At 41.0% G+C, this 14,935-nt stretch overlaps 1 protein-coding gene across 1 annotated transcript in view; it reads right to left on the minus strand.

Moving 5' to 3' along the window:
• Window positions 1–13,480: 13,480 nt before the first annotated feature.
• The window catches only part of LOC129725025 (longitudinals lacking protein, isoforms H/M/V-like), a 77,234-nt gene continuing 75,779 nt past the window's right edge, over window positions 13,481–14,935 (minus strand). Inside the window, exon 3 of the mRNA XM_055680398.1 lies at window positions 13,481–14,156. Within this exon, the coding sequence (XP_055536373.1) occupies window positions 13,602–14,156 (555 nt within the window). The 3' untranslated portion in view covers window positions 13,481–13,601. The remainder of the gene's footprint in view (window positions 14,157–14,935) is intronic.

Here is a 14,935-nt window from a genome sequence, read left to right on the forward strand (position 1 = left end):
TAGCCCATCATTGAATGTAAGCACGTGTAAGCACAGCTCCTGATAGTGGGCCTGAGAGCCCTGTTTGTGCCCTTCAAGAACCAATGTTAAAAGTTTGCGGAAAATTTGCGTTTTTGTAGAAGAAGGCGATTAAAAGGTTTTTAATTTTTTATGTATATTTTGAATTTTTGGGTGATTTATCAACGAAATTTTTCGTATATCACACCAATTCGGTCCAGAACACATTGAGAATATGTAAAATTAGTATGATTATTCGTTTGTATACAGTGACGAGTTTTTTTGTTGGTTCGAAAAAAACTGAGATATGCCTAAGTTCACGTGGTTTATGCACAGCCCCTTGTCGTTACAATACTTTCTCATATGACAAAATCATCTACAATAGAAAACTAACAATTTGACAACGAAAAAATAATTTTGGCTGTGAATTTTAATTTTCCAACCATTGTGCGTCACGCGTTTTTACTTTTCGAATGCTATCGAATTTATCTCAGCAGTGCGTACCGCAGTGTACTTCTGTGTATTCTCAATAGAGTGATTCACTACTCAAGTTTTGCTCAGGTGTGGTGTAAGCAGCAAGTGTGTTATTTTTCTACAAGCGACAGAAACACAGCACGAAGCAAAATAACGAAGTTTGATGCAAAAGATTGCGCTCATGCTGGGCAAAAAGTGCGTGGTGAATATTCACTCTGTTCTTTCCACATTTTGAAGAGAATACCAAGCCTGCTTACGCCAATCCAATAAGGTGTCAAGTCAATTTAAGTTATCATTATTATTTAAAATATATTTCAAAGTAACTCCAACTGGTATTCTCACCCAAAAACAATAGTGTACATGAGCTTTTGGCAGTTTTGAAAACGATGAGCACAGACATCATTTTTGTTATATGACGAAATTTCAGTTATTTCAAGAGGGAACTAAATGATAAAATTGGACATGAACAGTGCAATTGAACAATTCTCGCTGAAACTGTCCCACTGCACAGTGGTCTAAACTCCAAAAACCGTGATCTGTGACTGTGAAAAATTAATTTTATGTACCCAGTGTCTTTAGCATTTTTGTTTCATAAAACAAGGCCTTACTTTTCACTTTTTTTAACAGTCGAATTTAAACAAAGTTGTAGAAAAATTTATAAGAAAAAGAATTTTTGAATACAGCAATCTTCTATCTGTACGTTAGACATGACAAAATGAAGTCTTTCGTGAAACACCCCTCAACATTAGTTTTTTGTCTGTAATTGTCAAACCAATTTAAGATGTTTCAAGATTTTATTCATTAAGATTTAGCTGAAGCTTACAACTTTGTAGAATATATTATTTTGATATTTTCATTTGTTGTCAAGATATTTTCAGCTTTTTGTTGACAATAATCCATACTTTGAGTCCTAATTTTTAGGAAGGTTGCAAAAAATAGGAAACCTGACTATAAACATTCGAAAGTTTGATGAAATAACTACGTTATTCATAAGAACCAAACTGCTTGTTAGTAGTTGTGTCCAACCGAACACTGAACAAAAGAAACACGCCTCTTCTATCATGTTATGCTTTGAATTTGTTAGATTTGACAAGTACAGAAGAAAATTCGGAAAAAACGAATTTTAGTTTTTTGTCATGTCTTACGTACATATAGAAGATTGCAGTGTTCAGCGATTCGATTCAATCTGGTATATTCAAACTTTGAAAAAAAAAAAAAAAGTTTTATATCTAAGTGTTTTTTTTTTCTGTGTGGACTCATCACTGCGACCAGAGCTTAGATCTATTGTGATATTGCCCAGGTGTTTTCTGCACTCCGCACTTCATATTATTAGCAGTAACACTATTGAAGTAAGTGATACGCTTATCATTCATATCCGTGCTTGTGTGTAATTACCTTTCCGTTTCAAACTTAATACTCTACTATACCGAGCCTCTGTCCATCCTAACAATATCGCCTAGTTATAATTCCCTGGAGAGAACTTTCATATGTTACTCACACCAGTTTTATTATAATAGGGACTTATTTTTGTTAGGAGGAGAGTCAACAGGGGTACTGTAGAATCCAGATTGAAGTAAGGGTACGTGGTGGGGAGCCTGAGAATAAACCCATGCTTAAAGTCCTTTGACAACCAAATGGCCCGATTCTACTAAGATTCGAACCCACGACCACCCGCTTACAGAAGCGGACTCTGTAACCATGCGGCTACGGAGCTCCCCTGAAGTGTTAGAAAGATTGATCAAAAACCCAAACGTCGGATTTTCTTAGTTCATGTTGATGGACCCATCGGGCACTAAGGGGTCAAACGGTTTTTAGAAAAGATGTATTTTGAGCCATTCTTTTGATCCTTACATTGATCTATTTCTTCTGAATTTGTCATTGAACCTCCTACAACGTTTTAAGGAGGAATGATAGAGCGTTCATTTGTAGTGGAAAAAAAATCACAAGAAGGTTGTATGCAAAGCCACGACCGCAAGGTTGAAGTAGAATACTTTTACAAGAAAGATAACCTGGCTGCTTGCGTGTCAGTCATTTTTTCTAGTAAATAAACGTTGACCGTTCATTGGCAGTATTGTAATTTCTTTTTGTCTGATATTTTGAATGAAGTTCATTGGATATTTTTAAATTTTGTGCAAATGAGAAGTTGAAGTGCTGCCGAATTGTAATATGCGCATTTAATACGACATCATTAAACGGGAACGGAACAAAGGCTACGGTTATGCAGAACGCGAATGCCGGCGCGATGCGATTCGCCTTACCGTGGTGAAATGTACAGCTCTTTTTAAGGCGAAGTAGTTCGTCTTACCGAATCGCATCGCGCCGTTATTTGCGTTCTGCATGACCGTAGCCAAACACTAAGCGACGCGAACACGTAATAATAGTCAGAGTATGCATGTAGATGAAGATAATTAACTTTGGATTATAGCGCAAAACGAGAAAATATTAACTCTTGAAATAATCATTTGTGTTCTTCAAATTTCAGTTGTTCAATTTAATATCCGATGAAATGTTTGTTTATTATCTGATGAAGCTCTTATATAGGCCAAATGATGCATTCCTAATTTACTAGGTCCATAACTCTGCCGACCGTGCTTGGGAAAGCGCGGTATAACGACTAATCAGAGGTCGAATTTTGTGTTTTGACAAGGCTTTAGAGTTTTCAATAGTACAATAGTTCCAATGATAAAATTGCAATTTCATGCATTTGGTAGGAATCTTAGAAGATTTTCTAATCGATTGCTGCAAAAACGAAGGAAATCCATCGAAAACTAAACGATTTATTAGCATTTGAAATTTTTCTCACTTTTTTCAGTTTTAGATTTTCATTTTACATCCCTGTGTAGCCGAACTTCCTGAGAGAAGTATTCTAATTCATCTTCATTAATTCATTTGTTGTCCTTATAAGGACAATTGTTCAATTTATCATTGATAGTGAGGACTAAGGCGCACGGTCAACACAATGAGAAAGGTGTTTTCACATTGAAAACTAGACACGGCTTTACTGGAGGAAGTGTTGGCAAAGGCATCTACCGCTTATACCACCGCTATCATACGAAAGCGCGTCGTTTCATGTGGGGAATATCAACAACGAAAAATGACGCGCGTCTAAGCATAACCCGAACTGTTTCGCCGTGCTGCTCCCATTTACCTTTACATCGGCCTCAGGGAAGTACCGGCTGCATCTGCATCTACCGCTGAGGCTGTCACTATACTGCAATTGGTACCAAAAGCTATTAACTCTTCAAATAAGTGTGTTATTTGTTCTCAAAAGAACAATTGTTCAATTCAAAATCGGATTTACGCAATCGCATCTCTGTAATATTACCGACAATAATATTCTTCTGAACAAACTGATACAACTTTCCCATTAGGCCTCTGCCATAATAGATGCGAAAAGTGACGCGAACCGATTCGCTCAGCTGTAGGTTAATGTACAGCCATCAGTAGAGTTGTACATCAACCTACGGCCGAGCGAATCGGTTCGCGCCGCTTTTCGCGTCTACTATGGCAGAGAAAGTTGCTGGCTGATGTATTCACTTCATGCAAGCCTGCTGCTGATGCTTTCCGCTACCACGCTGAAACAGCATTTTAGTGAAGGGAGTGTCGTTGCATTAGCTGACCCTGCTACTATCGATGCTGATATACCCGCTGCAACAGCTACGCTATGCATAGCCATGCCACAGTTGTGGCCGCTATACGCTGGCCCAACTGCTGAGCAACTGCAACGCTATCCGTAGCCATGCCACAGTTGTGGCCGCCATTGATATCCGCTGTACCTGCATCTGCTGGCCCTGCTGCTATCGATGGTGAGATCCGCTGAAACTGCTACGCTTATTCGCAGCCATGCCACAGTTGTGGCCGCTATCCGCTATCGATGGTACCCACTGCTCACTCCCGCTGCTGCTAAGGGAGGACTGCTGTCATCGCTGTTCGGAACTACTATGAGCGGCTTCGTTACTTACTTAAAATTTCAATTTATTCTGATCTGTTTGTTTGGTACAAGTTTTGTTATATAAGTGATACAAGATTTTCCTTTTTCATCCTTTGGTTTAAGTTTACATTTTGCATCTTTAATGCTAAAGTTTTCATATATAAAATACTTATGAGATTGTTTGATACTACCAAATCAGTGTTGTTTTAATTTTATAACCTACTTAAACTAAAATTTCAAAATCTAACTAACCAGCGCTCGGATGAGCGGGTGTTCCGAGTGTGTCGCACTCATAACGAAGTCCTGTATCGATTCCTCAATTCGTTCGTTGATCGTTTTACATCCTGCGGTGCGATGTAGCTCGGTGGTTCTCGTATCATATGGGACATTCAATATAGTTCTCAGCAGCTTGTTTTGGATTACTTGAAGTTTTCTTCTATGTGTTTCTGCACAGGTTCCCCACACAGGCATAGCGTAGTTTATCACTGGAGCGAATATTGCCTTGAACACTGCCAATTTATTCTTGAGTGACAGCTTGGATCGTCGAGATATTAACGGATAGAGGGACTTTAATAATCCAATGCACCTGCATTTCAGCTTTTCTGTGTGAGATTTGTATATTTGTTTGTTGTCAATTGTGATGCCAAGATAGCCGGCTTCGTTCGCCCATTCAACGGTACATCCGTTCACTCGTATCTGACGGTCTGGAAGCAGTTTTGCTGACAATCGATGTCGGAATAGAATGGCTTGACTTTTATTTTCGTTTACTTTAATTTTCCAGCTATTCAGGTAGGAAACATACGCCGTTACACCTTTTTGAAGCCTTGCACAGTAGGTTGCTGAATTACGACCGCTAGCAATTATCGCACTATTGTCTGCATACAGGGCCAGTTTGCAGTCACCAGGAAGTTGTGGTACATCGGAAGTGAAAATGTTGTATAGTATGGGGCCCAAGATGCTACCTTGGGGTACCCCAGCTGAGACCGGTTTGAGTTCTGAGAAAGCTCCTGGAAGATGCACCCGAAAAGTTCTGTTAGCAGATAATTTCTTACCATTTTCGTGAGGTATTGTGGGAAGTTTGCTTGCACCAGTTTGTGGACGAGTCCATCGTGCCACACGTTGTCGAACGCTTTTTCCACATCCAGAAAAACGATGGCTGTGTTGGTGGAAAGTGTTTTGTTACGCTGGATAATGTTCTCCACTCGGATCAGTTGGTGGACAGTAGAATGATCCTTCCGAAATCCAAATTGTTCCGGCACAATGACTTGGTGTTCCTCGATGTGTTCCATCATACGATGCCGGATTAAACGCTCGAAGACTTTGCTTATAGCCGAGAGCAGTGTTATAGGCCTGTAGCTCGCTGGGCTGGTCGGATCTTTTCCAGGTTTTAATATTGGGATGATTTTCCCAGTTTTCCATACAGAAGGAAAGTAGTTGAGCTGGAAACATTTTTGGAAAATTGCTGCCAAAAAACGGTAAGCTTTACCAGAGAGCTTTTTCAGGATCAGATTTACGATGCCGTCGTTCCCAGGGGCTTTCATGTTTTTACCACGTTTGACTGCAGCACGTACCTCGTCCTCCGATATTTGACCAGTAAATGGAACATCGTTGAGCTGCTCCTCTAGCTGACTAATTGTGTTCTGCACTGCAATTTCATGGGGGCTGCTCATCCCTGTACCGATGTTGTGAGCTTGAACCAGTTTGTTGGCTATGGCATCCACTTTCTCTGATGGGGAAACTAGGATACCTCCAGTATCATCCTTCAATGGTGGAACTTTAGTTGGTTTTTTCTTCAGGATTTTAGCTACCTTCCAAAACGGTTTCGAGTGGTCTTTCATACGTTCAATTTCGTTCGAGAACTGTTGGTTTCGTATAAACAACATTCTTTCCGCAATAAGAACATTGAGACGAGAGAGTTCATGTTTTTTCATTAGGCATCCGGAGCGTTGGAATTGCCTTCTGACAGTGTTTCTTTTCTGGATTAATCGCCGGGTATCGGAGTCAATCAGCGAAAATTTCCTCCTCACCTGAACATTGCGGATGCAGGATTCCTCGGCTGTGTGCACGGCTTCTTCGAAAACGTTTAATGCGTTGTCGATATTCAGAGTAGTTGATAGATTCACTACATTAGGAAGACGTGCATCTACCATGCGGCTGAAGGCAATCCAGTTCACTCGGTGGTAATCACGTATTGTTGTAGCCTGCGCCAGTGCAGGGCTGAAATCAAGTTCGCACACCACTGGATAGTGGTCGGAGCTCAGTTCTTGATGGGTTACAAGTTTCGATAAGGCCAGATCAGACAGAAAAATGTCTAGAGTGGAGGTGTTTCCAGCTGGGGAGATGAACGTTGGTTCATCTGGGAAGTGGATGGTGCACGTACCTGAACTGAGATGGTCTGCCACTGAGTATAGCGAGCGTTAAGATCACCGGCAACAATGAAGCCTCGCCTGTTGTCGGTTAGTTTTTGTAGATCTTCTGTAAAGAATTTGGAGGTATCGTTGCAATCCGAGCACTGCCGAGGGATGTAGACTGCAAACAATGTGACAAATCCGTGACGAGCAAAAATTTTAACTCCGATTGCCTCGATGACTTTGGTTTTAGGATGGGGCAGGATTTCATAGCGGATGTTTTCTCTTATTATAACGGCCACACCGCCAGCACTGGAGTTAGAGCGGTCTATCCGGATAATGGTGTGGGTTGGAAGTGAGAAGTTTATTCTTGGGTTGAGCCTGGTTTCCGAGATCACTCCTACGTCGACATTTTTTTGAGCGAGAAAATTACTCAATTCAATCTTTTTCGCCCTTATAGAGCGAGCGTTCCAGTTGGCGATGCGGATGCGGCAGGGCTCAGTTGACCCCATATTTGCAAACCATGTAGCCAAGGACCTTAACTTGGTCCGATTTGGTCTTGCACTGCTTCAGGCGATCGCAGAACTCGTTGTTAATGGACCACAGTTCTTCCGAACCGTAGAGCATGTTTTCACTACACTCGGCACGAGAGAATTCCGGAGGGAGATCGTTCAAACCTGCTCTAGTGCGAGGATCGATGCGGGGTTCTTGCTTCTGCAATTGATTGGACCAGGCGTTTGGTGTGGACGGATTGCCCACAGGTTTCGTTACGGTGGAAGTGCTCTTGTTCGGTAATGCAGGGAAATTCGAGGTGGTCAGTTCAGGAACAGGTTGACTCTTTTTATTCTCCTTGCGACCCGGCTGGTTTTTAGTTGTCACTTGTTGGCGAATCCGGATGTATTCTGCTCGTTTGGGGCAGTTTCGATCGGTTGCAGCATGGGATCCGTTACAGTTGGCACACCGTTTCGCTGAAGCATCTTTCTTCTTGCAGTTTTCCGAAGCATGAGGCTCACCACAAATATTGCATCTGCTGTTCAGGTGACAGTTGCGAGTCCCGTGTCCGTGATGTAGACAATTCATACACTGTGTCACGTCTGCACGTTTGTTGCGGTATGCTTCCCAACGCACTATGATTTGCGAGATACTTTTAATCTCATTCAGCTTCTTGAGGTTAGTGTATCCTTTGTGAAAGTGCACCAAGTAGAAGGACTCGTCCAGATTGGCGCAATCGCCTTTCCGTCTGATGATGTAGGCCGCAACAGCGGTGATGTTATGTTCCTTCTTCAGATGATCCAGAATCTCTTGTGGGTTTACCAGGGGAAGGCCACGAAGCACAACCCGATAGGGTTTTTCATTCGGTTTGTCGTGCGTATAATATTCAAACGCACACTGCTTCAGATAACTTTGCACCTTGTCAAATTCCTCAGCAGATGAGCAATTAATTTTAGTGCCGAATCGGGTGATTTTGTACGTCGGTTGAGCGTCACACTGATCCATTTTCCCGAGAATGGTAGCAAATTCAACGTTTTTTACCACCAGTGGTGGTTGTTTCCGTTTTTCAGGGTTGTTTTCCGGAGCGCAGACCACTGGAGATGATGATTTCTTCTGATCAACTTTGAGGACCTCTGTCAAAGTGCTGAAGGCATTTTTCTTCAGTAATCTCTCCTCTAATTCATTGTTACTATCAATGACCGGATCGGTTTTCTTCCGTTTGTGCTTAGAGCTAGCGGAGGAATTGTTAGCCGCAGGGTGCAGCGTCTCGTCGATTTCCATAGAAACAAAGCGCGTAACTTAGCAGGCGAAAAACACGTCCGAACGTGTCGCTTGTACAATACGAACTCTCAATGTGATGAGAATCTTTGCTGATGAGCGGCTTCGACTAAACATGGAAAATAGGGATGAAAATAGGAATGAATTATTTAACGTACGTGGTGGAATGATATAACTTGAAAAATATGTGTGACTTCATTCTGGTTCAGAGCGATCATTTGATAAGCTCCACCTCTTTTTTCAGTTTCTTAAAGTTTTTCCTCAGTTTCGTAGCACGGCTGCACAAAAATAAATTCTTGTCGAACCGGACCGACAGCACTCTCATTAAAGCAACAAAATAACATGTTTTGTGTCGTGTTGCGCAGCTTCGTTGAAGAGAATGTTCCCGTCCCCGTGTCGCATGTAAGCAGATTATTGCGTTCAGTAGACAGTAGATAGTGTATCCAGCGAATAAACACCGATGGTGCTCTCACACACGCAACGGTTTTAACCCGTATCTTATTGCGGTTTGTGTGTTGTTTATGCTGATTGATTGAATCGACTTCATATAAACTCTGCATAGTCAAACTAACTGCTTTTGTGAATGCGTACTAACAGGGCAGTTTATTATTCAATGTCGGTTATGCTGATCGCAGCCTTTGCGCCGCCCCTACAGTGGGGGGTTTACTCAATAAAGTGAAAATTAGACAACTACAACAGAATTTGATTGCATCCCGCAAAGAATGTCTGCTTGTTTTGATGCCAGAATATTATTAACCTTCAATTATTTTTTTATTTGCCTTGAAAAAAGCATGTTGCGGTTCAAAATCGGTTGCTAATTACAACCTTTGAGCTGCCCTAACATTGGGGGAACTAAGATACACGGACAACATGCACTGTGGAAGCTATTTCACATTCAGTAAATTAGACGAGTGCGACAAATTTAAATTGTTAGGATGCAACACAGAATGCTTGCTTGCGTTGACAAAAAATATTAACTTTCAATGACTTGTTTATTTGCCTTCAAAAAGGCATTTTGATTTCCAAAATTGGATTTCCTGATGGCAATCTTCATGCTGCCCCAACACGGGGGGAATAATGGCTGTCTGGCGACACACGCTGAGAAAAACCGCGCTGCTCCTGAGACGTGGTGAACAACCACAGGGCTAGTGCTGCTGCTAAGGAAGGACGACTGCTGTTGTCGCTGTCTAGGACTATTATGAGTGGCTCCGGCCCAAACAGGCTCTTATATAGGCCAAATAGCATGTTTTCAATTGCAAGGTATATGATCCTGTCGACCGTGCTTGGGAAGCAAGCATATAACGACCAATCAGAGGTCGAATTTTTCGTTTTGACAAGGCTTGGCTATTTTCAATAGTACAATAGTGTGAATAATAAAATTACAATTATCTTATTTTGTGAAGAATCTTAGAAGATTTTACAATCTATTGCTGCAAGAACGAAGGAAATCCATCGAATACTAACCGATTTATTAGCATTGGAAATTGGACATATTTTTCACTTTTTTCGGTTTTAGATTTTCATTTCACATCCCTATGTAGCCGAACTTCCTGAGAGAAGTATTCTACTTCAAAAATGGCCGCCATCTTGGGTCTCGCCGCTAATTTGGGATTGACCAGAAAAATGCGTTTTATGGGCAAGTTCGTAACCACAGATTTTGGTGCTTGTTATGGGAGTCACTTCACGGTGAAATCAGAGTGAAGTGAATAAAGTCCTATTACGGGACTCACGTTAATGAGAAAAACGTCGCAAAGTGACATCTGCCGTGACATCTGGGTTATTATAAGTGTCATATGAGTGAAGTGAAAACGGAAAAAGCGCCTTTCGCGTGGAATTATTTCACGACCTTTTTGAACGGTGAAATGATTTCACGAAGATAGGGAAAAATCGATTGATTTGTGGTCTACTAGTGATAATATATATGGGATTTATTTTCCAGTAACAACGCGAATCTTTTTTTTTCTTGAAAAAAAAAATCGACTCCCTGGGACTTACAAATTTTTGAGCTGTGGCAAATGGAACGTAAGGAAAAAATTGGCATTCGAATTTCGTTAAGCGGTAGGGCTCTAATGTTTCCTCTTGCCGAAGAATGTCCTTATACAAAACTTCAGCTCAATCGACTTTCCGGGACGAAACTTTTGAGCTGAGAAACTCCCACATTTCACTTGTCCTATTCTAAATTTTACTTCACTATCAATCTCACTTCACGGGAGTATTTTTTGTCACCTCACTTGAGGCGGAATCGGAAATAGATCTAAAAAAGTGAAGTGAGCGTGAGTGTGAAATATATTTCACCGTGAATTGAATCCCGTAATAAGCACCTTTAGATTTGACACCACCATTGGAAACACTACCTGAGAGAAAATGTTTTGAAATACATTAAAAAAATTGGGTGAGTATTGAGTTTAACTTGCCATTCAGATCACTTTTCGTAATCAAGCTTCGAACAGTTCAACGCATGACGCGCGGCCAATATAAGAACAATGCTGAGGTTGTGGTGTGTGTATGCTGTGGACAGACAATATTACTAGTTTATGAATAGGAAGTGATCCCACGCACCATTCTCTCTGGATGTCATTTAAATAATTGTTTGTTTGTCGACTGTTGAGGTTAGTTTTGTTGATTTGTTGGCCTAATCAGTCCGTATATAAGGCAAAATCGATTTTTTGTTTCTTAATCCGGCAGTTTCGGTGACTTTATAAAAATAAACTGATTAAGTCAACAAATCTACAAATTTATTTAATTGGCCCAATATCGCTAGGTAGCAAAGGGACACTTTTCGTTGACAAGAATTAGCTGCGCTGACATATGCGTGAAGCACACCTTCTCCAGATTGGTTCATACCTTACCCATAACATACATACCTTACCCATAACATTCATAACAACATCTTACATTAATTTGGTTAATTTCTAAATACGCGAAAGGGCGTCCTACGTACATGGAACCAAACATTGTTTCAGCAAAAAAAAACCGTCAAAGAGGTTGCTCATATATTACGTAACGCTCGAAGGGGGAGAGAGGGAGTGTGAAGCTGTTTTATTTTCTATGAATTTGGTATTGAAATGAACAATATGAATGAGGTGAAAAGGGGTCAAAAATTCGATGTTTTTCAATATGAACTAACCAAAGTAGTTTTCTCATTTTCCCACTACTTGCGATCATTTAAACACAAAAATTTCCTTTTCTAAAGACCTTGTGTCACCGGTGAAGAGGTTTCAGCGAGAACTGCTAAACAAAATTCGAAGGAAAACTTCCCATAAATTTTGTTAGCACCCTAACAAAATAGTACTAACATTAAAAAAAGTTTGAGGATCGAAAGCTCTGGTGTAGAAGAATAATTTGCTGCAGAAAAACAATTAGCTGCGAACTCCCAAATTGTTCTAAAAAATAACCATTTTACTCAAGAATGGTTCCAGACACAAAAGGTTGACTGATTTATGTTTAGAAAAGTTATAACTTTAAATCATCAAGTCCTATAAGTTGCAGATATTTTCAATCCAAAACCTACGATTTCTCTACTTTCTACCCAAAAAGTACATATTTTATCTAAGCTTTCAAGATGTTCCCAGAGAGTTCGAATCGAATTTTATATACAATTCCTTATACTTCTACCACTTCTACAAATCACACCGAATAACAATTCTTCAGTACAATGATAGCATGTGAAGACTTGTTTGTATTCAAGTTCATCTGATATGACGAGCAAAAGGGACCGGGTATCTTTTATCGCGAGTACAAACTACCACACTATATACACACAATATTTTTGGTATTATTGGTAACAAAATAATCTCAAAAAAGTTTACTGATAACTCATTAACCTGCAAATGCTCGCGTGACATCGACATGCTACAACTAGCAATATGTACTTCAAGCAGGACGAACGCACGCGGTTCACATATACACTCCAACAGGTGGTGTGACCAATCGGCACGACAATGGCGTTGTTACTAGTGTACAGCCTTCAAGCGGGTATCCTTCCTATTCAGTGCCAGATCTTATTGAACCTGTCCGAAACGGTGCATGGTGATTGCACATTCGATTGCATATTCGATTGATTCGGACTCTGCATAAAACGAAGCGGGCGATAATCAACTGTAATGGTTTATGATTGATCAGCTGAATTTACATATTTACGATAATATTAAATAAGGTGAAAAAGTTGCTCTGCCATATATATTTTCGCTGCATGCGTAAAAAAAAGAGTGCAGCTCCGAGATGCTACGGCATCCGAGAACGAATCCCGAGCGCAAAGGCATAATGCATAATAATAACGCTGGAAAGCCAATGGCAGTATCATCATTAAGAGAAGTGGAGACACGAAATATTCGAGTGTTACTCTTGCTTGATGCACGCGGTGTGCAGTGTGCTCAGTTCAGATGCAACGCTGCTGGTAGAACCGAGAAATGCACTTGGCACATCCCGAATATGACGAATTTGGCTTCTCGCTTCGGCTCACGGTGCTCGAATGACCGAAAATTGTGGTCCACTGTTCCGCTAATGTCGAAAGTGAGAGCAGGAGAATGCGGCCGGTGGCTACCAAGTGAAAGCATTGGCACATTAGCAATTAAAACGATGCTTGGGATTTCAGTCGCAAAGTGACAAGCAATATGAAATAAAATGTCGATTACCGTCCATCACCTTGCATTAATAATGCGAATAAATTGCAAAACAGGCGGCCCGAACGGAGACCCGGCTGGCCCGAGCGGCAGAGATGGACAACTTTTTAGTTTAATCGAAAAAGATCATCTGCCTCAAATGCTGATTGGAAACCAAAAAATATGTGCTTGTATTTTAGCGATGTATTTAGCAGAGATGGATTATGGGCGAAAAGTAACAAAAAATATATAACATTTGCTGCTAACCAAAGCCAGAAAAAGATTCTCTCGGTAAGCCCCTGGCAGTTCACTCATCAGGCAGCCGAAAATAAAAACCAAACACTGATTAGATTCCCTGATTACAACGCTATTTACTACATAAATTGCGATAATTACTTAACAGCTAACGAGAATGTTTCAATCACAAGCAATTACACGGGGATAAGGCACAAAAAGTATCAATCAATCAAAATCGTCAACTCACTGCTGAACTTCGCCGTCGTCCTCCAGTTCGGTGCTTCGGCGGGCTTTTTTGCTTGTGTCCTGTCCGCTTTTTTCGTCCGCTTTCATGCCTTCGTAGTAGAGCGAAACAATGGAGTGCTTCCGACAGAAGGCCCACCACCAGCGGAATCCGGGCTTGCCGCCGAACTTGAATCGATCCGCTTTGGCGCGGTACGCCTCGAAGCGGGCCAGAAATTCGAGGATACTTTTCAGTGACTTTTTGGTGCGTTTGTTGTACGGTGAGTTGGTGGTGTCACAGCAGAACTCAAGAACGGCCGCTTCCTCAGCCGGGCTCAGGGCCAAATCTTGCAGCACGGCCATACGGTGCGCCTTGCCAAGGATGTTGTCGTACAGCGTTCCCTTGGGGATGTTGTACTGTGCCGACGCCTGGGTGAACCGCAACCGCTGGGTCACTACGGCTGCGATCGCTTCCTGCAGCTGGTTCCAGTTCCAGGCAGGAGCCTTCTGCTTGCTGCGAGATTCGGTTGCGTTGGTTCCGGAGGATTTCCACTCCTGAGGGGCGTTGATGGTTGTCTAGGGAAATACAAGAATTACATGTTTGAGGAAATGTTTTCTTAGTACGCTATACTATGGTCAAAATGTTTAATAAAATTTTCATGGAATATTTTCGTGAGCCTGTTCTTCAGATTTTTCATTCGACTACATTGAAACGCCTTTAAAATAATTTCACTGAGAATATACAAATTACTTTGTAGAATTGATAACTTTTACAGTCTAGTGTATCTGGTCTCACATAATTGAAATTTCAAAAATATTTCATTATAAAATGAATAATGAAAAGATTCCAAACTGTATTCAGAACGGTTAAAAAACACTCCTGAATGTCAAAAAAGAACACACAAATACAGATCAAAATAACGAAAAGAAAACCCGAAACGGATTATGAAGGAAATGAGCCTGAATTAAGCTCAAGACGGTCTGTTTTTAAAAAGCCAGGAGAAAGTGAAACAATAAAACCAATTATTTTAAATCGTACTTCTAGAATTCAAGGAAAATCTCACACTTTTATTATAAAAAGGATACGACCGAACAATGTTTGAAAATGTTTTTATATTCTAAAGTCCAGGACAACTAAAATTGTGTTTTGATACACTGGACCATCAATTTTCACTTCGATATCCTCACCACACCCTCCAAATGCTGGCCACGCATTACGTACAACTCACACTCTGGTTGCAAAACATACGGTCCTTGCAATGCATTCCACACGTTGCACCCACACGCACAATGGTGTAGGTACCGCTTCACCCAAAGGCGACAGCATTGACAATAAATATCGCCACCAGTTTCTC

Source organism: Wyeomyia smithii, chromosome 2 (assembly GCF_029784165.1).
Source record: "Wyeomyia smithii strain HCP4-BCI-WySm-NY-G18 chromosome 2, ASM2978416v1, whole genome shotgun sequence".
Lineage (NCBI taxonomy): Eukaryota > Metazoa > Arthropoda > Insecta > Diptera > Culicidae > Wyeomyia > Wyeomyia smithii.